The sequence below is a fragment of the Anomalospiza imberbis genome, chromosome 4, assembly GCF_031753505.1.
Source record: "Anomalospiza imberbis isolate Cuckoo-Finch-1a 21T00152 chromosome 4, ASM3175350v1, whole genome shotgun sequence".
NCBI classification, from domain to species: Eukaryota; Metazoa; Chordata; class Aves; order Passeriformes; family Viduidae; genus Anomalospiza; species Anomalospiza imberbis.
The window spans coordinates 24848112-24872831 of NC_089684.1; the positions used below are offsets into that span (position 1 = coordinate 24848112).

The 24720-nt window shown below is 40.0% G+C and overlaps 2 protein-coding genes across 8 annotated transcripts in view; one reads left to right on the forward strand and one right to left on the reverse strand.

The window, feature by feature from the left end:
* The window catches only part of BMPR1B (bone morphogenetic protein receptor type 1B), a 230949-nt gene that overhangs the window by 68351 nt on the left and 137878 nt on the right, over positions 1–24720 (reverse strand). The window contains exon 1 of one of the 7 annotated variants that reach the window (XM_068187544.1): positions 6139–6163. The exons of the other annotated variants lie outside the window; for them this stretch is intronic. The gene's annotated coding sequence lies outside the window, so the exon portion shown is untranslated. Of the gene's footprint in view, positions 1–6138; positions 6164–24720 lie in introns of those variants that run through there. 7 annotated transcript variants of the gene reach the window in all.
* LOC137473319 (proline-rich protein HaeIII subfamily 1-like) lies at positions 3252–6717 on the forward strand. The gene is made up of 2 exons (XM_068189200.1): positions 3252–3309; positions 5882–6717. Exons 1-2 carry the CDS (start codon positions 3252–3254, stop codon positions 6715–6717), a joined length of 894 nt encoding a protein of 297 aa, XP_068045301.1.

Consider the following 24720-nt stretch of genomic DNA (forward strand, 5'->3'; position numbering starts at 1 on the left):
ATCACCCTTGTGCTCCTTAAACACCTCCTGAGTGCATTACACGGCCACCGGATGAGCCAGGACAGCAGAGCTGTCCCAAAGGACATCAGAAGTTTATTTGAAGAAGCCCAGCAAGCAACATTTCCCAAACTCTCTTTCAAAAGAGGAGCAATGAATATCCTATTTCCTTTTCATGGAATGTTTATATGCTATGGCTTGAGTACTTTTTACACTGCCAAGCCAATGCAAAGCCACATTTCAGCACAGGAAGGACAATACATTTGCTTAGTGTGCACGTTTTGACTTCATAGAAGAATACATTGTGTCTGAAGCAACAGCCCAAAATCTGCTGAGAGATGACTAGTACCACTGCAGTAACACAGTAACTCCACAGACAAATATCATAAGCATCAGTAGCATTAGAAAATATGTCCAGTACAGTCAGTTTCTAGTTTCAAATGCTAAAAAATAGAAGATCTGCAAATACAGGTTAGTAAAAAAAGACTGTCCTTAGTCTGGATAATTAAACCAACACACTAGCCCTGTTTATTTTTAAAAGGAATTATGTCTCCATTTCTGCAAATTACTCAAGGAAGAGAGTAGTCCTGTGAGTCTCAAAAAGTCCATCTAAGTTTAAAATCATGCAGATCTTTTAAACACTTCATGGCTATTTGGGCTAACACATGGCACACCTATTTTCAGTCCACTTAAGTATTCTGCTTTCTAGTAATGAAACTGGAACAACAGGCATTCAAAAATCACACACATGAAGTGTTTGCCACATTGCAAAACATGTCAGCCTTCAAACCCAGTATCTCTGGCAAGGTGAGGATGGGTGATAAACTCCAATTCAGAAAAAGTGGTGCAAAGTACTTTTCTTATGTCCTGAGTTGAACCCTATCTCCTAGAAAAACAAAGAAGGAGGGAATGAAAGAAGGAAAGGCCCAAATATTTGCTATCTTCCCTCCAGGTATGATGCTGAAGAGATGAGATTTCATGTGTAATGCTCACCTTAAGCTACTTTTGCTGCTGATTAATAGTGAGAGATTAATATCCAGGGATGCCATATAACAGCTGCAGTCTGAACCTCGTGAACACAGACATGGTCATGCATTTAACAGCTGGGTTCAAACTTTTAATGGATTTTCCTGTATGGTAACTAGGATCGGTTTACAGTAGAAAAATTACTACTTTAAATGCATGCTGTACAACTACACCACACAGCTACCTCTGAAGTAACACAGCCCAAAGGTACCTATCCTCATGCTTTCCAGGTCCTATCCCTAATTCCCACAATTTTAACCTCGAAGTCTCCAAGTGTTAAAAATGCAACAAGGAGCAACAAATGCCACAGGTGGATGTGGAAGCCTGGCACTTCTCCAGACAACAACCAGACCAGCAGGTGATCATGAAATTACTTTGCATTACACCAAAGTACAGAATTGCCTGCTAAATCCCTTAAGCAGTGAGTGAACTGACAAATAATTATAACAAAAATTTCATTGCATCAGATTATCTATTTACCAGATTGCAAAAATAATTGACAATTACTTCTGCTCAGAGTCTCTGTGGCTTTGGATCCATTAATCATAACGGCTGATATATCACCCCGCAGTGTGAGGCTGGGTACACCAAGAGGCATAAGCTTCTCCTCACAAAGACACAGCTGGGTCCTGCTCAGTTTTCTCATGCTTTCTCTCTGCTATTTTTCACAAGTGCTACACTCTTGCATTCAGAAAGACTTCTCTATGATATCCACACATCACTTTAGGACAAGGCTGCAACACAGTCAACTTTCTGACTATTCACAAGATGCTCATTTGTAGAACCACTCGGGATGCCACCAGTGGTAGTAGAGGAAGATGGAAAAATCTGCCAAATCTATATCCTGCCTCCATCCCACATGGCTAAGATGGGCAGGAAAATCTCAAAATTTTCGTAAAGCTCCATTTTTACAGTAAGTTATGGCTTACACTTCATTCCATGTATAGGACTGATACAGCTATGCAGTGACAGATGCAAAGGATTTAGGCCAAAACTACAATTTTGCCCCAAAGCAGCTCAGCCTCTTATGAAACATTTCTTTCTTTCCTTCCCCCCCCCCCCCCCCAATTTTTTGGGTTTTTTTTTTTGTTTTTTTTTTGTGGAGTTTTTTTGTTTTGTTTTTGTTTGTTTGTTTTTGGTTTCTTTTTTTTTTTTTTTTTTTTTTTTTTTGGATGACCTTTGCTCAGATTATGGGATAAAAGAGAGTTTTTAAAACAAAGAGGCAGGTTTGGTAAAAAGAGGTTTTATCATCAGTTTCCTTGACAGTACATCCCTCTAAGTTGCATAATTGAGCTCAAGTAAGCATTTTTTTCTACTCATTTGGTTGAATTAGCTTTTGGCCTACATTATTTATGATTCAGTTTTCAAACAAACATTACCTTTTCTGACCTAATTTTTGAAAATTTCCTTCAGAAATAATCTTCTTCAGTTGAAATTCCAGCCTGAAAAATTAGCCTCAGTAAGTTTGCAATGCAGGATAGAAGCAGAAAATAGAGCTCAGCCCAAAAGCCTGAACATAAGAGTCACAGTTCAGTCTGAGTAAACTGCTCTGCTTTTCCTCCTTACACTTTGATCTCAAGTTTAGAGAAGATTGAATTCAGCCAAAAATACTCCAACAGACAGACACGAGCAGCAGCCAACACTGGTCACAAACAAACCATGTCAAAATCATTTCAGTTCCCTCCAGGATAAAACATAGGCCTTGTAGACATAAGACAAGTCAGATCACATGTGAACTGGAGGATGAGGCTAGCATTCAAAAATGTTCTTAAGAAATGGGAGAAATGTTTGGGAGAAGCTGGGGTGCTTTTAATCCAGTATAACACTATATTCAGCCACTGTAACAATGCACACACAAAAGTGATTGCACAAATGAAGAAATACTCAGGTCTGAGTTCTGCATTTTGAGCAACATACAGAGAGCCTGAAGAATGCACAGCAAAAGTCAGCAAAAGTAACTGGAGATACTCAAGACCAGACAAATAGAATTGGTTTTGACCTAGCACGGGGGTTGTCTTTGACTTGACACTTAGGACTAATTTTTCTAGAGGTGAAAATAAGGAGACACTGGAAATTATTTCCTGGAAACCTGTGGTCTCCTCATCACTAAAGGGAAGCCAAATGTTGGTAAAAGTATGTATGTATATCAGAGGGATTAAATAAACTCTTGGCATCTAGTGCAATCAGTAACTACATTAATGATCTAACTATATCTGATTTTAGTAAGCATGTGGAACTATCAGAATCTCCCCAGGTATATGTACAGGCAAAAGGCAAACTCCACAGGTGAGTAATTCATGTCCTCACTGGGATCATCCTGCAAGGAAACCAAAGCTTTGAGGGAATAAAGAATAGATGTATTTACTAAGCAAATTAAAGCTAGAATTAATAAAGCTTTAGAAAATCTTGTTGCCAGCCTGAGGCATGGCCTGAATTACTTAGACGACCTCTTTTCATGACAATTTCTGACCTTGAAACTGACCCATAACCCAAAGGTTAGAAGGTAGCAAAGTGTCATCATGATTTTTTTTTTTAATTAAAAAGAAATAAATACATAAATACAATCATACAATGCATAGCTTAGCAAGGTTTTGGGTTTTTTTTTCCCTGCAGATTAAGCTCCTAAAATTATCCTCAAGCATTCAGCTTCAATTACTATCACTATGTCATTCATTATTTGCTGAAAGATTTTGGGCTGGAGCTGCTGAAAGCACCTGTGGGAAACCACTGGACACTCCCTGGCAAAGATTCCCCAGCACAGGCCTCTCTCTCTCTCTAAGGAGTGCTGGCAAACAAGAAATACACAGTCCTTGGGAGAGAAAAAACCCTGTGTTGAACAAGACACTAGTAGCATTCCCTAAAGAAGTTTGTACAAGTGCTCAAAAACCAAGAAAAGATTTGACTCGCGACTGCCAGGAAGTTGGGAATGTATTTCAAATGCAGACAGTGAACTGACATGCAGCTAGGTTTCAAATTACTGGGAATCTCCTACTAACACTTGTGATTATACTGCTTATAAGACACTGTGATCTGAGGATCTTTTCTTCTGACTTAATTTTTGCATGCTCATATTTGTGCCTGAAATTCTGCAGAGAGGGGAAAATCTTGGTCTCTCCTGGACAACCAAAGTTTTCTGTGCACATCTTTAAGCAGCCTACTGCATTTCTTCCACAGATCTGCCTAATCCTCTTGCAGATGCCCCTAAGTCAGAATACATACTATTTCCTTGAAGGTCATTGCACCAAGATTCTCAGTATCTTTAGGAGCACATTATTTTGGTATGGAGAACTCTGAGGATAATCTAGGACTCCCCTTGATTTCAAGGGATCATGCACAAAGAAAAGTGTCAAAGCATCCACCCATCAAAATTTTAAAAGGGAACAGAGAATCTAATAAGGCTCAGGTGCATTTCTGACTCCTGGTTTCAGGGAAGTTGATGCAGCCCCAGCTGCACTCTCCACTTCGGCAGCAGAGGGTGCTGCCAGAATACTGAGGGCCCCTGCAAAGATATCCAGGACTGGTCACTCAGGTGTGACTGCAGTTTGTCCAGAGCCTCCACGTCACACAAGTATCACTTAGGAACAACCGTACCAGTTAATGGTTTCAAACTCGTTTTTCAGTATCACCCAAAGTCCATAAAATTTGTTCATCCCATGCCCAGCTGTGGGGCATTCTCACTCCTAAGCCTCATACACAGCTTCTGCAGTGATGGCTGAAAATTAAGTCAAACATTAGATAAAAAACACCAGTAGAGCAATTTTGTGATTCAAGGCGAAAATGACTGACCAAGGAGTGCAAGCTTGAATCTGAACTGCACACACTGTTACACTTGATTAGGACTCCTGCAGACCAGCTGCTGCTCAGAATCCCACTCTGCCATCTACCACGCTCTCCCCAAGCCCAGCTGTTCCCATGGACACTGCACCTACTTCCCACCACATGAAAGCTTCCAGGACAAATGGACTGCACGAGTGGCACTGCTGTTCCTTCTGCTCCTTAGCCTTAGTGTATCTTACTAAGGAAGTCAGAGTAAAACCTTCTCAATCATCAGGAAAACTCATGGTTGATGCTGAAGGGCTGTAGGTGAAGTCACAGAGAGTTTACCTGGTTAGTTAACAGAACCAATTTATGGGGAAAAAGAAAAAGACTTCCTTGCTATGCATATTTTTTTCTCCTTTCAGATGTGATTATCAGCTTGTTAGCTAGCTGCTTCATAATGACAACATCCAAGCCAAAATATCCAGGGCTGTTTCATTAAATTATTTACCACTTTTCAAGAGGCACCAAGCTTAACAGAAAAATGAGTCTTCAATGAGAGTAATTCCATAGCTCTTTCAAAGAACATCAGTACATGAATGAAGTAAACACATTTAAAAACTCCCAAAAAAACCTCCGCAACAAAAAAACCCAGCTCATTTACTGCGCCCAGAACGTGTTGTCAAATGCAGGTTTGTAATATGCTCTAATATGCTCCTTATTTTCACCTCTATAATGAATAAAGCTACTATGATTCTGCTGTCAATCACAATTCTGCCTTACTGCAATCTCTGTTTACTGCTAGTTAGTGCCTCCTTTTCTTATTAGGAATGTCAATTTTTTCCATCTTGGAGGGTAAATACAGCATTTTCCCTTACAATTAGCATGATGCTTTCCTGCTAAGACTTAAACATGAACAAATTCAGTCTTCCTACGAAACCAGCAGAACGTTTCCTAAGTCTATAGCTACTAATAAAAAAAGCCCTCACTGTTAAAAGGGGTAACCAGACAAAAGTTACAAAAAGCATAAACCTGAAACGCTCAAGATTTCTAAGGGCAGATTTAATACAACACATCTTCTTTAAAACTTTTTTCTTTTGAGCGGTGCAAGTCGCCCCAGTTGCGCTGTCAGAAAGGGAACAGCAGCGAGAGCAGCAGCTCCCGCCGCCCCATCGCGCCGGCTGTGCCCGCACGCCGTGCGCCTCCGGAGCATCACCCGCACCGCCGCACCCAGCAGGGCCAGAAGGGCAGCCCGGAGCTAAAATCCTTCCCCCCTCGCCCCGTCCGCGGGCACCTTCCCGCCGCCCGCTCCCCGCTCGGTCCGTGCGTGCAGCCAGCACGCTCACGCTCCCCGCTCACCTCGGGCGTGCGGCCAGCGCCGCGCCAGCTCCCAGCCAGAGCCGCGGCTCCGGCCCCGCTCCGCCCGCCGGCCCCGGCCGCCTCCTCGCCGCGCCCCCGCCCCCGGCGGCTCCTGCCCTGGGCCGGCTCCTCCAGGCAGGGCAGGGCAGGGCCAGCGGCGAGCCCGGGAGGGCAGCGGGGCAGCCCCACCCGCCGGGCTGCACCCCCACGGCCGGACACAAAGGGGCGGCCGGGGCGGCAGCGCGGGGGAGTCGCTGCCGGGAGAGGCACCCCTGGGCTCGCCCTGCCCCGGCACAGCCCCAGCCTCGCAAGGAAGCCGGAGCCGTCCCGCCAAACGCCTTCGGGCTTCCGCACATCAAACGCTTCCTCTGCCCGGGAAGACGCCGCGGCCGCGGAACGCTCCGGGCCGCGACCCTGCCCCGCGCAGAACGCGCTCGCCAGCAGCTGCCGATGGCAGCCAGGAGCGAGAAGGAACCGGGACCTCCGCTCCTGCCCGGCGCGGTGTCAGAACGCAGCTTGTCACCGGACAGCTGCTGCGGCCACCTTCTGAGCTGGTGTCATTATTCAAGGACTAAATGAGCCGCTTCAATATTTGCGAAGTGCGGGATTTCCCTATAAGCCTGTTAGTGAATCAGCCGCACTTGAGGATTTAACCTTACCCTTCGTAGTCACACATGCACAGCAGTTGTTTCACTCCTCCGCACTAAAACAAAGCCACCTCATCTACGGCTAGGGTTATAGACCTCTACACCAGCAGCTCATCAGTGGATGCAAACTCACAGAATCAATTTAAGTTTGAAGAGACCTCTAAGATAATCAAGTTCAACACTTAGCCTAGCACCACCATATTCACCACCAAACCACATCGACACAGCTTTTGAACCATCTACACATCTGCCCCTTATGACAGGAACAAGTGTTTTAAGCAACTGTTATGCCATCGAGTAGTAGAAGTATGTGGTCTATGTTCTTGAGCAAAACACAGGTGAGATCCTTAAAATACAACATTATAATGGGAAAATTTAAAAACTGATGTACCATAATAAAGAGGCTCCTAACTACCACTAAGGAAAAAACAAACAAACAAACAAACAAAAAAAAAAAAAACACACCAAAAAACTGAGCACCGGCAAGCTAGGTATTTACAGTTAAACTCTGTATCAATATGTTACAGTTAAACTCTGTATCAATATGTAGTAATAATTAATGACAGCACTATTAATTTTATCTATAGTAGTGGGAAAAGTAGGGTTTGTGAGTCATCAGGTCACTTGCAACAATGTTTGGTCAGTTGAAATTTTCTGGGGAAAAGATCATCATCTTCGATGATGCTTAGCAAAATGGAAATATTTGAAGTGGCCATCTAGCAGCTGTCAAACAACAATTAGTAATAACAGAATAAAATTCACTTTTATTTGACTGAGAGTAATTTAGCCACAGCACTCATAAGCCATATAATAATAAATATATCATAATATAAAGAAATATATAAATAGGTATCATGAATCTAAATAAATATAAATATATCAATAGGTATCATAAATATAAACAAATTTATCAATAGATATCATAAATGTGATGAGCATTGCTCTCATCTTTCTAGTGATTAGAGGATTTTTTTTCCCTCATCCTTTTGTTTAAAACTCTTATTACCCGTTTGGTTACTACACCAACTAACAATGCAACTGCAACAACACAGACATTTCTATACACATGATTTGAATACATCATTTGTGTGAATATAATAATTCTGTCAATATAATTTTTCAGTCTTTCTCACATTTTCATTGCAGTATATAGCAAGAAAGTAACACAGTAGTGTCTAAACTATTTATTTTCCAAAAGGAGTCCTAATTACAGATTTGCTCCATGCAGATCAGTTTTCATGGGAAAAATTACCTTAGTTTTAAAATTTCTATTTAATCTACACATGGTCTTCAAAAAGCATGCTAGGCATTTCCTTCCCAAAAGTCCCATACAAAAATGTGTTAAAATAATGCTTTGTCATCTGCTGACACCATTTAAAATATTTGTTAGTAAAACTGAAAATGCCAAGTTGCCACATATCACACATTGAACACTACAGAGCAGACCATTCCTCCCATGTCAAACAGAGGATGTCACTCCTATGACCCTTTTGACTGCAAGATGGAAAATTATCACTGTTTTGGACACTTGGGAAGGGCACCACAAGCCTCAGCTGTGTGACCTTAAAGGACTTAGATGAATTCAGAGCAGCGAATGTCTGAATCTGAAAAACTGCCATTGAAAATATGGGGAATCCAACTGAAATGCTTTTAGGATGTCAGCAGAATCAATACATCAAGGAAAGGAATTTCTTGTGCAGATTGAAGCAAGGATTTAAAATCAGTGCCCAACAGGTGTTTGTTAGGGTTCGGGTGGCAGGAGGAGTCTTTTAGACTCAGAGTCAATGACATTATCTCTGTAAATTAGGTGGTTCTTCACACATCCATACAGGGTATAGGGATATCAGGTGATACTCTTCTTTGGGACAGTGGCCAAAAAGAAAGCATAAATTACTTTAAGATACACTTTGATCACTTTTTGAAGAGAAACAAGGTGGTGGGGAAACATAATATGGTAGCTTAGGACACTATTTTCATGAACTTGATGACAGAAGAGGTTTCATCTCCTGGCTAGTATTCCAGAGTTTCATACCATACTGTGAAAAACACTGTCCCATTCAGCAGAGCAAAGGGGTGACAGCACAGTGAAGGGAAGAAAGAGGTTTCCCTGCTCATGTTTATGTTCAGAGTTCAAGGTGTGAGCTGCAACGAAGGGATCTTTTTTATTGTGCTTTTCAATGAGGAGCTGGACACTCCTGCTACTGTCAAAGCACAAAGCAAAATAAATCTATGAAGCAAGGAGTAATGTGGTGTATTTACAAGGTCTGTAGGCAGGCTGTCAGTGTTCATGGATCTTCCCCTCAGTCCCAGGGAATACATCAGTATTACACACTTTCATAAAAAGAGTGCATAAGCAAGCAAAAGCATTGCAAATGATTGTCCTGAGAGGGACATTGTATTTCTAAAAATGAAAAGAAATTTTTCAAGTCATCATAAGTGTGGGAAAAAAATTTTCATCTTAGAGGATGACATCATTGTTTCCATAGTGGTTAATATTGTCAATGATGTAACGGTATCTTTTATTTCTTCCTGCTAATTATGCTATTTCCCTATATATTTTGTGTTCTGTAAAAGCTCTTTGCCCATTAAAATCCTTTCCTAAGCAGAAGCACAAATCAAAAAGTCTGAATTAACAACATTTCATTGCTGCTCTCTTTGTTTTCCTAGATAAAAAGCAATCCAGTACTTAAACTACAGTAATATTCACAAATGAGAGGCTCTTCCTTCAGATGAAACCCACTTACATCTGCTTTCTCCAGGAAAGCTGGCAGAAATGAATTCTTAGGGCATTATTCTCTACCATCTTTTTTCACTCTGTGGTGAAACACAGCATCCCCCTCCATGGAGCACAAACTCGAAAAGAATAAAAAAGATGTTTTCACTCCACTTTGAAAAATTGAAGCATTCAATCCCCGGGACAGGCAGACAACAAAAGCTGTGACATGCTTAGAAATCTCTGAAAAGACCCTTAAAAGGTACTGAGATGTGAATTGAACCTCTTTTACCCAATTTTCCTGCCTCTTGCACTGCTCTACCAGTGGGGATGCTCCCCCAGCAGCCTGAGAGGAGTCGCACACCCCAGCCCCTGTGCAGGGACAACCACTGCCTTGCACAGGCCCCTTGCCCTTGTGCCCAGCTGAGGGTCCCATCTAGTATTCCAGGCACGTATTCCTCTGGGTTTTGTCTCTCTCTTTTTTTTTCCCCCAGAGATCTGCCAAAGTTTCCCCTCCCCTCTGACATACACACACCCCATTTGGAAAGGGTAAAGCAGGAGCAAGGGAGAAAATCCCATAACTTGTCCAAAGCACGCAAGGATGATTTGCGTTCTCACTTATGGGGTATGACTGTCACTGTTGATCTGCTTTCAGGCCTAGATTACATCTGATAAGGGCTGACCTTATTTGAGTATTCACACATTATGCACTCATAGAGAGCATGTGGACACAAAAGTCCCTCAGATGTTCTGGGCATCAATCACGCTCACAGCGTGGAGGCTGCCAAACTTTTCTTCCCTTAACTCAGGAGAGGAGAGGGTAGTCCAAGACAGACTTAATAAAGTTTAAAGCTGTGCCACAGTATATTTGGGGCCCATTGTCTTCTAAAAGTGCTCTTTTCAACAAATTCTCTGCAGTTACCACGGGCAACAATTCGTCTTTAACAAATTGGGGCGGACTGTGTGCAGGCTGTCGGGAGGAGGGGAAGTGAACAAAAGGCTTGCCAGGTCCATTAAATAAAAGCCAAACAACCAAAACTCTTCTGTCTCTTAATTGCCCCATATCTACAAAACCAAAGTGGGTTCTTAAAATTTTTCCCAAAACCACAGTATTTTCAAAACATACCTTCAATCAAATCACTTCCTTAAGAACTCATGAATCTATTGTTCACCACATGCAAATACTTATTACCACAAATTAACATGTGCTTTTATAAAGAATATACTATAACCATCACTGATGACTAAAACATTTCATCTGTTGTAATTACTGACACCTCTGTAATGACTGACACATCTTTCCCAATTTCACAAGAACTACAACTGGTTTTATAAACCACCTGCTTTTTTCTGCATGTTCATTTAAAATTGTGAGAGTTGGGAGGAAATAAGAGCACAGGCAGGTGATCCATGTGCTTCTCCGAAATGCCTTTACTAGTGGGGCCTTTCTTAATTTGTAAAGTCTAAATTCTCATGCAGTATCATCCTTACAGATAAAACTGTCTCTACAGTCTGCAGACTTTCATGGAAACAGACAAACTACCCAAATAAGCCACTATACCTAGGTTTCAAACATCTTTTATTCCCCATATATGTAGACTACATGAAATTACTACTCTCAAAACAAAGTATGATTTGCTTTCCTAGATCATGCTTTTTAACTGCAAAACTTATTTAGGCTGTGTAAACTTACTTTCTTCTACAGCTGGCTACTCCAGCAGAAACAGCAAGCTAAGGCATTCTTCTCATATGACTCGAAGTAAATAAGTAAAAAATGCAAGTACTCATCAACCAAAGCCTTGGACAGGATGCCCTGAAGCGTTAAGTGTGTTTTCTCTTTTCAGTTTTAGGTGTTTTTAATGATGGAGAGTTTGTTGCTGCAGTTTCAGAGATCAGTTCACAGTATGATGCATCTTATCATGGGGAGGGGTTCTGCTGCTTTTCCAGAGAAGGTTGGTTGAGGCTTTTTCCTTCCAATTTAGGGCCACTTATTTCTTAGTTATATATCAAAAGTGACTGACCCTTGAGAAAAAGGAGCAGCACACTGCCAAGAGAGGTGAAAAGAGCTTTGGATTAAAGCACAGGAAAACTGTATTGAGAAGCATGTAGTTTCCAGGCACAATACCCAAGATGATAACATGGAGAAATCCACAACCAGTTTCACTGGGATTTAACTGAAGCCATTCACAGAAGAAGCATAGACTGCCTTTGGGAGGTACATTTCCTAGTGAGGATCTTCTGTGGCTGTGCATCATGTTTCTTTTTAAAATACCAGCAGCAAACCATCCATCTCATCACATGTGGGGATTAGGATGTGGTATGCTAACTAAGGACCGAGGTTCAGGTCCGAGCGTCCAGTCTATAAAGCTGGGTTCAGTCTAACTGGAGGATTCTTTTGAAAGATTTTAGCTACACAGCATTCAGATCACAAAGTTTAAAAAAATAATCATCCCAGTAAGAAGGCCTACCTAGATTAATATGATTGAGTCTACAGCTTTTTTTCCCCTTGGTTAAAAACTAGCCTTTAAAACTTATAATATTTTGATGAAAAGGAATTACTTTTGTTCTATCAGTATAAGCATACACACAAACACACACACATATTCATTTGTTGGTTTCCAATGCCATTACCTGTGAGTTATTCTATGATATGAATAAAATCCCATTACTCTGAGAAGCTGCATCAAAATCTAAATGTGTGAGGGAAGATTGTACCTTTAGCTTTACTAAAACTTCTTGCTAGGCTGACTTTATTTGAGTAAGGAACCAACATCATAAAAGTAAAGTTAACGGAGCTTGCACATGTTTAAACCAATATTTAGAAACCAATGTTTATAGGGTTTTTGTCATATGCTGCCTGATCTTGCAATGAGAACCTGCACATGGTTCTTCAACTGGAAATTGTCCTCACAAAGTAGGAGCCATACAGCCACCTCACAGCAATGTATCTGCCACAACTACCATTGCCACAGCATCTGCACCACCCAGCTGCTGAGCCAGGGCTGACTTCTGGCCAGATGCCTCAGACTGTGGCAAAACAGAACTGTACCCGACTACAGAATCTAAAGGCTTCCTCAAAAGGTCACATAATTTAGCAATCTCTGTGCTGACACATCAGATCAGAGCAATAGCTCAGTTTGTCCATATTCCTGTCTCCAATAAAAGGTATTTGCTTTTTATTAATTTTTAAACACATTGCTTTTTAATTTCATTGGGATGTCTCCTGTCTTTTATTATGTAAAAGGTTAAATGGAAGAATTCAATTTGCTTCTTCTTTTTATATGTATTATTTTATTTTCTGTTTTCTGTCTCCTCTTATTGAAGTCCTCTCTAACCATGCCCCAAATTTTAAGTTGCTTGTTCCTCAAGGAGACAGTTCATCTCATATTTTATCACCTACCTATTCATGCTGCACCTTTTATCAGCTGAGGTGTCCTGATACAAATTCAGTGTTCTTGGAGGGATGTGACACTCACTGACAGTCACTTTTAGAAATCAGCTCTATCTCTTGATTGGAGTCAAATATCTTATTCACTTTTTTCACTACAGAAAGATTACTTTGACTTGTTCAAGATGAAAAGAAGGATATTTTTTGTACTCAGATTTATTTCAACATTTTGGAAATATACCGGGATTTTTTATTTGACAATGTGCACTTGCCAAAAATATTTTAACCTGCAGGCTTGTATCAAGTGTAGCAAATCCTTTCAGTTTAGCTCAATTTTTTTCTGATTTAAACTAATTTAAATAATTTTACTTTCCCTGAAGTCACACTTTCCTGCAAAGGCTAACATACCCAAGACCACTTTCAGAAATAGCTTATTATTGCCTTCCTGGTGGCAGGAGCAGTGTGTCTCCCAAATCTCCATTTCTCCTATCCCTCAGTATGCCAAAGAATGAGCTGCAAGAGGACAGAAGAGGAAGCCCAACAGAGATGGGATGGCTTGATGGGATGATTGGGTACAGAGGGGAGGAGTGCATGAAGAGAGACGTAATTATGCTCAAAAATTTTTTTAATCATTTCACAGCATTTTTTCAGGGCTTTTGTAACTGAGAAAAATTATACTAATGCGTACATAAAAATAATAATAATACTTTTATACTATGAAGTGTTCTCAGCAATTACGTTACACTAGAGTCTCTTGGTACAGTATCTTATCAGTACATAATTTCATATTTCAGAATTTCCTTTCAGCACAGTCTGTATCTCAGCCTCCAAGCTATTCTCCCAATAAATGGACAAAGACATTGATTTATTAACCCCACTCCCAGCCCAAAAGCATGTCTGATGGATTTGGAAAGTATCCTATACATTCAAGATAGGCATCTGCCAAAATAAATCCTAATCTAATGATTGCTGAAGGTATTTTTTTTTCCCCATACCTCTTTACTCATTACCAATTTCCAGTTGAAATAACTTTTCTTTCTGAGCAGAACTTGTTCCTGTGTTTACAATTACATTGTAAGTAATTCTATAAGTTTATCTGCAGAGCAGGCCACCCTGAGGAACCACAGTGGCACACTCATTTTAGGTGCCCAGCTCTCTAGAGAGTTTACCTTCATTATATACAGCCACTATTCATAGCTTTCCTATCATTACAGGTACAGAAAGACTACAAAAGCCAACCAAATACATGGAAAGTAAATGCATTTTGTGACTTCAATGTCATCAAGAGCCCAGCAAGCTGGACTTGGCAGCAACATAATTCTTATCATTATTTACAGATTTATCGCAAAGCGCATGATAAGAAAAAAATCACCCAAAACAAAAACAAAACAAAGAAAAGGTACCCAAAATCAATCAAATTTCACTCCATTGCTACTAAATCCAATGTATTACAACACAAGACAAGTCAAACTTCAAAGCAGTCCCTAATGTGATGTGGCTACAACATGACCTGAGGCACTTCTGACTGGTATGATGAGCTTGAAGGCAAGTAGGAGCTTGCATACTCCACTGGCCAACTGAATTTTGAAATAGTAATTTCAGTATCACTTCTGCAATATTATAAAAAAGAAATCTAAATTTGAAGACACTAGACTTCTACAGTATCCCTCCTTTTGGAGGAGCATATTGTTTCCTTGCTTCTTTTTTGAGTTTTTGTTTTTTTTTTTTTTTGTTTGTTTGTTTTGTTTTTTTTTTTTAGCTAAAATGCATATTGAGACATTGAAAAACCCCTTTGGCTTTGCCACTTTAAATAAGTAGACAGCTTTTTTAGCCCTTCCTATTCCTTCACCTGTCCTCAGTTACAGAGCACAGCTGCTTGAAGGCTTAAGATTTTTTTTGTGAAGTAACAATTCATGATAATCTCATTAAATCCTTTCAAACACTTTCCAGTTCATACAGGATTTCCTTTGCCAGGGAGAGTGGAACAAGGATTGGCTGCTTAAGCAATCTCTGTGCAAAAAAAAAAAGTCACCCAAACCCCTCCTCACAGAGGAGGGTGCAGGGGAACCAAAGCTCTGCCCCAGTCAAGGGGCTGGAACAAATCCAGAGATGCAGCAGCTCTTTGCTGTTTCTCTCTGCAGCTGAGAAACCGCATTAGAAGTGTAATCCCCGATTTCTTTTGCATGTAAAACAAACCATCTGCTAAGCAAGCTCCTCTACCTGTAAATCATTCTGTTTAAATGTCCAAAGATCCTCTCTTTGCTAGCCTAGGAAGTACTCATTGCAAAGGAGTTGTGTTCTCAGGGAGAGGCTCCATGACTAGGCTGGCTGCTCAGATATCAGTGTCATTCCCAAGAACAGGAGACAAACCTCCCCAGGGAGAATGGACAGTGTGAAACAAAAGCAAGACAAAAGGAGGTCTGACTGTTTGATAGATATGCCTTCTATCAGATCATACAAGCTGTGCTGTGGGTGTTCTGAAGGCATTTCCAAGGTGAGGGACCTCCCCAGAGAAGCCTTGGGTGCTAAGCAGATGTAAGTGAGGCACTGGGAGCAGGAAAAGCTGGGGCATCCTAAACTGCTCTAAGAGGAGATGGGAACACTTTTTAGGCTGCTTTAGAGAACTTCTGTAGCATCAGCTACTTGTATCAAAATGGTCAGTTTTCATTTCACTGCATGCTGTCTCATCAATACAGTTTAATAGAATTTTTCTCTATTTACATGCACTTAAATGGCAAATGCACATTTCCTGCTCCAGCTGCCAAAAAAATACTTTTTCAACCTGACTGACTAAAACCACCCAAAACATGCAAAGCCAAATGTGTAATACAGTTTGAGTTCTGTAGAAAAGCCTGGCCAGCTCAGGTATCTGGGTAACAAATATTTTTATAGGCCTTTCAGTGGCTGAAATCCAGGACAGCTCTGCAGTGATTTATTTCTCCAACAGCTTCTAGGGTGGCCTATGTAAAATTAGCTGGTAATCACAAACCAGGCCCCTAGCGGGCACGTTCCACACCCAAAGCAGCAGTCACTGGTGCTCCCTTGCTGAGGGTCACAGGAGATAGAGCAAGGGCTGAGGGGGGAATGCTGGATATCTCATGCTGTCAGGAAGAATGAAGCTGAGCATCAGAGCATTATGATAGAACTTTCCAGGATCAAAGCACAGTTCATCTTATCTAAGCCATAAATGTGTTACGTTTTATGACTGCCCTGCTAGTACTCTGAATAAGCATTAAGTACAGTTTTCAAGGGTTATACAGAATTTATCATGCAAAAAGCTATTCTCTTAAGAGCACACAGCATAGGCTGTTTGCAGTCTGAGTTGCTACGGCAGTTCAGAGTTTTGTAACTGAAAACTGTCCCTACATCTCAGTGCAGAAGGGAGCAAATATTAACAGCACAACCTGTGTATTGACCCTTGAGGAAACTTCTGATGTCTGAGACTTCACTGTTTAGGACTTTCTACATAATTGCAACACCTTATTTATGATAGAATTGGCTGCAAATCCCCATGCACTGAAAGTCTGCAAGTCTTGCCACCACCTTGTCTGCTGCAGGGCCCCATCTGGGCACTGCCCTGGCCTGCAGGCTCCAGCTCCATCCATAGAACAAACACCCAAACACATTGCAAATTCTCTTTTTCCTGCCTCCAATGCAATTCCAGCCACCTCAACCAAAGCATCCAGCCAAGACAGAGGTTAAAGCATAGTGCTGATAATTTTTGTTTGACTGAGATGATTCAGCAGCACCTTCATGGTCAGATCATGTGTCAAAGCAACTCTGGTGTCATCACTGTCTTTCAGTGACCTTAAAGCATCACCAAGCTGTGGTAATTCTCATACTCTGATGAAAGCTAGAAATTAATGGGAGACTCCCAAATCTTAGAGGACAGCAGCTGTTTTTCTTCAACAATTTCCCACTATCTTTAAGAGAAGTGATTCAGACATGCTAGTTTTATGCACTCAATTCCTATTATATTCACTCAGGTCTAACAGAATAAGTTCCTCATATCTAGGTTCAGTTTGCCCCTGTTTTTCATTCATTTTGGCTGATCAATTTTTGATATACTTTCTGGATGCACTTCCTTAAAATGTGCTAATTTAGTTCCCTGGCTGTAGATTATATGTTAATCCCAGCACTTGCAAATATTCAGATGGAAAATAACAACTAGACACTAGAAGTCACGTGCTTATTTAAAACATAGCTGGACAGTATCAATATGACACAAGGACAGTAGATGAAAATTAACCTGCAATTCAATAATATCATCAAATAAATCGACCTGCTAATGAAAGGAAACAGATTTCCATAAGAATTCGAGTGGTATCCAAATAACAATTCCATGATGATACATTTTCAATTAAAGAATTACAAAAGATGACACTTATTTTTTTCTCTCTAATGTTATGTTGTAATTCATTATTGTACAGGCAGCTGAATATTAACCTACTGCTTCTGTTCTTTGTCTTGGTAGTAACTGGGAAATGTTTTCAAGGTCAAATACTTTTACTAAAAAAGATACCTACACACCAAATTTGAGACATTTTCTTTGTTTCTATTATCTGGTTGCTTGTTCTTACTTATTTTAGTAAGTTAGAGAAATAATAACAAAATCTATGAGATACTCTGCCAGACTGATGAGTGCAGAGGAGTGTACCCACTCATAACAAAAGCAAAAGCAGGTCTATTTATTGCTATTCTGTACCCAAAAAAGGCGCATGTTCTAGAAGGCCACAAGATATGAAAAATGAACTCATGGTTATAAGAAAGTAGAGCCATTTAGTGTGTCAATGTTTGAAGGGGGCAGACAATTTATTAGCTGTCTATTTACAGTGACAAGCTTCTAAGTGCAAGAGCATGAAAATTAAATTCAACTAGATCTTTAATTATCTTATGTGGTCACTTCATATTATATTCTCTCACAACGTTATCACTCACTAATGTTGCTATATGGTACCACAAAATGTTCATATTTGATCAAATTGCAAGCAAAATGCATGAAATTCTAAAGACTATTTTCCATATGCTGCTACATATCTGTCAATAACTACATTCCTGAGTTTTGGTCAGATGGCACTGATGCCTGAGATGACAGGAACAGTACATTGTATTGTTACATTCCCCTCTAAGGCTTAGATTCAGTAATTCAGCTTTCATTACAAATGCTAAAATTCAGTAGTAACTAAATTTAAAACTAAAAATACCCCACCTCTACCTTTAGAATATGTGAAAAATGTTTTTCCTTGAGCTTGACAGGAAAATGAAAATAAGGGAGGGATGGAGGAGAGAATCAAGATATTGTTCCCATTACACAGTATCTGTGGAAGGATTATTTCAAGTTAGAAAGCTATACAAGAAATGGAAAAAAAAATTCTTACATGTTGAACAGTAGTTCCTGCTTCCCATGAAAGCCATCTGTTCTGTGTATGTACATGGTTTGAAAGACATTCCCAGGATTGTGTCAAGCCAAAGGAATCCCCACTAGAGTTACAGAAATATAAACTCCCTTCACAGTGGCAGGAGAGCGCTAAAATGCAGCTCTGAGGACATGTATAGCTCCACCCGCCTCAGGACCTTAACAGTCCTGCTGCCATTCCAGGCATTACGTGGGATTTTCCCAACTGATATTGGGTTATGAGAACTGAAACTTTAGCAGGGATAACATTGCAATACTTTGAATTAGAAATTCTTCAGATGAGTCTAAGGCGAGAGCTCCACTCTTCTCTATTGCAAAATGGCATCATCACCCTTTCTCCCATTTGCAGCTGACATGAAAAATGCCTGGAAAATATTTTTGAAATAGGATTAATTCCATAACACAATTTTTGCCATTACTAATTTTAATGGGAGTGGGACATGGCAGAGTTTGAATAATATACTTGCACCACATTCATTTCCAAACTCTGGAAACGAGAGTTGAAAACAGAAGTCTAACAATTAATAGTTGCATAAGAAGGACAATCCTTCCTGTGAGCCTGGCATTTTTGCAATCCCTTGTCTACTACTCAAGTGAGTTCAAATTGCAATTATTTTTCCTAGGGAGCAATTAAATACTGCTACCAATGTTAAGCATAAACACAACTCTAACTACAAGCAACGCTCAGATGACTTGCTCAGGTTCAAGGGTTCACTGCACATGAATATCCATAAATACCACTGACAGCCTTAGCAGTATAATGAACTTTGCAGCAACTCATGCAGGCAGGCTACACAATACAAGAACATAATGCCCCAACCTTAAAGCAAGAAAGAAACCTGCAGAAGCAATTCTGAGCTACTTTTACAGCTGAAACAGTATGTTCAAGGACTATTTAAGAAATAGTCCAATCTTGTTTGTAAAATGTTCATGTGTTTATTGTTTTTTAAATCATTGGGTGGAATCAAAGAGTAGAACTGAAGGAAACATGAGCTTTATGTAAAGATGGTCAGTTCCCCTGATTAATCACTCCAATTAGCAATGCTTTCTTACCTCCATTAACTTAAACATGCAACATTACAAGTTAAACACCCTGGGCTTTTTAAGGCATCACGTTATATTTTATCTTTAAAGTGCTTACATTTTTGTCTCGCAAGCACTGGCCAGAGTATCACACAGGCTCCCATAAGCAGATATTTCTAGCATCTCTTGAAATAAATGCCCTGCTCCCAGCTCAAAAATCAGATCTGTGTTAAAGAAACACTCTGTTTGAAATCTAGGGAATACATTTAAATAATTGGTTTTGTTTAACTTCACTATTTTCTTAGCTGCCAAGATACTGCTCCTCTACTTCTATGGAGCTGCAGCACAAATAACAGAGGAAGCTGCAATACAGATCTGCATACTTGGTAAATGCTGCTAGCAAAAGTGAGCACATAGAAAATACAGTATATTTTCAACCAGCTCTAGGCTTTAGGAACGCTAAGGGTTGATTAAAATGGCTTTTAAAAAGACTTATGAACTGGGAAGATGTAGGGGATTTAAGTCAATGGTGGTTTTCCATGTACAAACATTAACGACTATGTCCCTTTCTATCTTCTTGAGCTTGACCTGGTGGGAAACTTTTTCAAGGTGCATTTTGCTACTTTTCAAGTCACACAGAAAGCTATCACATCCGTTTCTCTCTTCTGAAATGCTATCACTCCTTACAAAACTCGTTACAAAACTAGAGTGAACTGCCTGAGACTCCCATCTATTTCACAGACAAGTCAGCTGGGCTTAGTTTAAATAGCCTTCAACAGCAGCTTAAAGCAAGATATCTGAGCTTACACCAAAGCAGATGAGGAGCACTCAGCGGTCTTCCCACCTCTCTTCAGGCAGTAATCATCAGCAGATAGGCAGTAATGGATTAAGACCAGCACGTCTGTTCCAGCAGCAAGCATCTGTCTGTATTCTACTTTATCAGTCTATGGACCTGCAGTGCCTCACTGTAAGGGAGCTCACTGTTATTAGCTATGATGTCTATCAGGCAAACTAATAATTTTCAGTGCTGCAAGCCCCAAATACAAGCTAGGATGCCAATAATAACAATTTTATTACTTATTTTCTTTCTTATACTTAACATTAGATGAGCAGCCTGCTAAAGTTAACAGACCCTTCTGATCTTGACTCAGTTTACATATTGATTGCTGATCACACACCAAATTGCCACAAGCATTTGCTATGGTCTGACCAGCTTTACTAATCTCTACTCCCACATAAATACCATGGCATGTAATACAAAACTTTGTTATTTCTTGTGCAATCCTGGCATGGGGAAGTGTTTGCCAGATTGATCATGATAAAAGACAGTTTTTTTTCAATGTCAGCTTTTCTTTTTTTCCTCTGTTGATCAGTTAGGAGGTGCTTCTGCACAGATCCAGAAAACTGCTTCAGCCACCAACCAACCTGAACCAGAGATGCTATTGTTTTTTGGTTTTTTTATCACAACAGGCCTCACCTTCATGAAGAAACACCCAAAAGTCATGTTATTTTTGCATCTGACTCCTCTCTGCCATGATGGGGAAAAATTCTGTCTTTAGAAGAGGATGGATGCACACCTCTCTGAGAGCCCACCAGAAGAGAATGTGCAGGGAAATGACCACAGTTCACCAGCACATCTGGTCTACCCACAAGCACACGGACTTTTAGAAGAGAGAAAACTGGGGTCTAGATAACAAACTGAGTGACTCGGCCCCTGCTATTTACTAATTTTAAGTGAAGAATGAGTATGTAATTCCAGGAAAAACAAATCAATAGTGTGGCTGTGCCGTCTGCATTTTCTGTCTCCAGTGATTACCTCTTCAGTGCTTCAAGTTTCTATGGGTGGTTTTGGTAGTCTTTTTAACATATCACCTTACAGCTGATCTTGGTCTCTTTAAAACCTCTGCAAGGGGTTTTCCCCAGATAGATGGAGCAGTTACCATGAGCCTCTTCAGTGGCTGAAGTAATGTGACATGAACAGCTTAGTCCCATCTTTTCTTTCTTGTTCTCCAGAGCTATCCAGCCATACTCACAAATACCTTTGTAAAGGAGGATCCGAGTGAGGTATTTATCATTGGTGTAGGGTTGAAAAGCCTCTAACCCCGCTAGAACACAGGCTACTGTAGAGAAGGTGGTGCTACCTGCTTCCTTCACACCTCTGTGTTTGGACAAGTTTATAACATAAGGCTGAAAACTGACAAAATGCTATTTGAATATCCCAAGTCCTTTTCCAGTAACTAAAAGGCTGTGAAACCAGTGATAGTACTTTGCTTCAGGGCTGATATGTGACAATTATTAAAATTATAGACTGAGATGGTGCTTTATGCATGGATGCAAATATTGTCTCAAAGCTAGGGGCAAGCAGAGAACTATCTCAAAGGAAAAGAAAGAGCTGGCTAGGGAAGAGGTCCTGCAGTGGTGTCCCACTGCTGGTGAAAGACAAGCCGTCCACTGGCCAAATGTGGCCACTCTCAGTGGCCACACTCCCAGCCAAATACACCACAGAGGATAATCCTACAATAACACTAATATAGACAATAAGCTCACTAATATATACAATAAGCTCCCAGAAGTAACTAATCTTGCTTTTAAATAATTAACTTAATGAATGAATGAATAAATAAATAAATAGTTATTCAACTTGTTAAAGTCGGGCACAATGAAGAAGTGGTATTTCTCAGAACTGTTACCAAATCAAGATGTTATTTTCATGTTTCCTTTGAGGCAATTGTTTACCTTTAAAAAAGTATTATTTAAAAATAGGAGTCCAGTTATTAAAGCATAGTCACCATAAAGTTTAAAAATTTTACTGCAACAAAGAATATTTAATTTCCAGGTTACATTTTGGTGCTGACAGCCTGCCTATAGCAGGAAAAAAAAAAGTATACTAAACAACTCCTAGGACAAAAATTATATAGACTGAGAATTTGGAGTCAAAACCTTGGGAGTTTCAGATACTCATTACTCCATGAGCCAAACAATTCCAAAATGTGTAGCTCTTGTTCAAAAGCTCCTATGTTGCATAATTGAGCATCTTGATTCATTAACTTGGTAGTCTTGATCTTAATTCTTGATAAATGGACCCACAAAGGCCTTGACAACTTGGATGGTTTTTTTCTGGTATTTTTTCTCCAAAAACATTACTGAAGCAGGTAATGATAAATTCAAAGAAAACACTTAACAATACCTTAAACAGTTTAAATCTCCAGTAAGACTTTAGGAAAGTCGGACCTTAAAAAAGGTCTTAAAAAAATATGACAAATACATAAAAGTCAATAGATAGCAGTGTTAGAGATTCAACTCAATATCCTCACAGATATTCAAAAAGGCATGAGCTTTCAGATCTAAGTCCTATCATGAATCAACTCCAAGCAAAAATCAACATGAAATATTGGCCTTGGCTGAAAATATAAGTCACCGAAGTCGGCACTGGACACTATGTATAAAGAAATGTTAACATTCAAATGGTCAAAGACAATCTTGCAAGAAAGAGTGGAGTTTCTACAGTAGAAGTCTCTGCAACAGTTGCCCAAATGGTATCATTTAAGAACATTGTTTCTTGTCAACAGTACAGTATCTACAGTGCCACTATATTTGCCAGCTCAAAATAATAATTTTTTGGTTGTGAAGTGGAGAAGAAATCACCTAAATTAATAATGTGCAACATGACCTAATGTCCATCAGTTAGGTTCAGTATCTGTGACAATTAACTTTGCCAGTAAATGGAGAAGTTATTAGTTTTTATTGTTCTAAAGTGATTTGTAGAATTTTTAATGCAGCTTCTTCATTCCCTATACAACTGTATGGCTCTTTCCTACTGCTCAGTCTTTTTTACCCTACCACTTACTTGTTCAGCTACTGATTTCCTATATGATATCCAGCTGATACATTTTTTCCTCTGAACTGCTGAATTTACGAGGCAGGAATAACAGAATTTCTTTAATACCCATGTCCTAGATGACGAGAGGAAAAATTGCTTCCTAAAAAAGTTTTGGATGATTCATAGCATCCGTTTGTACATTATGAGCCTCAATTTAAAAATTATTATTCACAATCTACATATGAGATACAAGTAGTTCAATTAAATGGGACCATTTAACAACATTAGCTCCTTGCTTTCACATCAGCAAAGCTGCACTCTCTGCAGCAAACACCTATAAAACAAAGAAATGGACCTACCATTTCAAGGCATCTGAGCAAGAACAGAATCATGTTCCACAGGTGTGGAATTCCACATTCTCAGAAGGCATTTCATCCTCTGTGGCATGAGTGATTTTTATTCCGTTTCTAGCTTGCATGCAATCCTTTCAAAGATTCCAAAACAGTCTTTGCAATTGAATTGCTATTCTGCTATTGCTGACACTCAGCAAAGGGAGAAGGATCACTTGAGAGACACTCGGGTCTTGCCACACTAAAACTTGGACAGAAATTCCTATATAAGATGATTCACATTCAGAGTTGGATTTTCACAGATTAAACGCTGCATTTTAGGAGTTTCTACCTCTAGTCTACAGAGTAATATGGAGCAAATGTGTTCATACTTTCCTGTGGCAACCTAGCAGTAACTAGGTCTGAAAACAAAAGGACCCGAACTAAACCATGAAACCTGAGACTCAAGAGGTAGTGCCAGAGCCACATCAGTTATTATACTCTGTGTATGTTACAGACACCTCTCTAAAACCCAGTACCATAGCCATTGTGAGTCTGTTAATTAGCACCCCATATCCATAATAGTCACAATCAGGAGATATCTGTACAGAAACTATGGAATTACCTGGAAATCCTTCACCTAAAGCCAGGCAGACAGAAATCCAATTAACTCCTCAAATAAGAAAGCTCTTCACATGTCTCGGGAGTTGTTTCAGCTCTCCCATTGTTTTCATTTGGACTCACAAACAAACAGAGCTCAGCAAACCCTTGAAGCTATCACTACTCCAGGAAATGTGCTAATAAGCCAGAAGAGTGGGGGGCCCAGACACAACTTTGAAGTCACCCCTTTACACAACGGCATCTTAATTACCAAGAGAAGAAAAGGCACTGGAGTCAAACTTGCAATAGACACCATCTGTAAAGGCTAGATGCTGCTGAGCTGATCCCTCGTTGTTATGTTCAATGACAAGTTAGAGGAAAGATTCCTTTGGACCTCTTGAGCTTTTCAGGATTTCAGTTTTTTTTCCCTGCTACTGTACATGGAGATATTTTTCTGCTTTAAACATCTGCAGTCTTGTACCTTAAAGATACAATTTATAAGAGAAAATTCTAAGAATGTCTGTGATGTAGGCAAACCCTTGGATGCATTTCCAGTTTCTGAAAAGTTTGGGGATTGCTTTTCACTGTGTTGCAGAAGTCCTTTCTAATACGATGCTCATCCAGTGCCCGAAAAGAGAACTGCAAT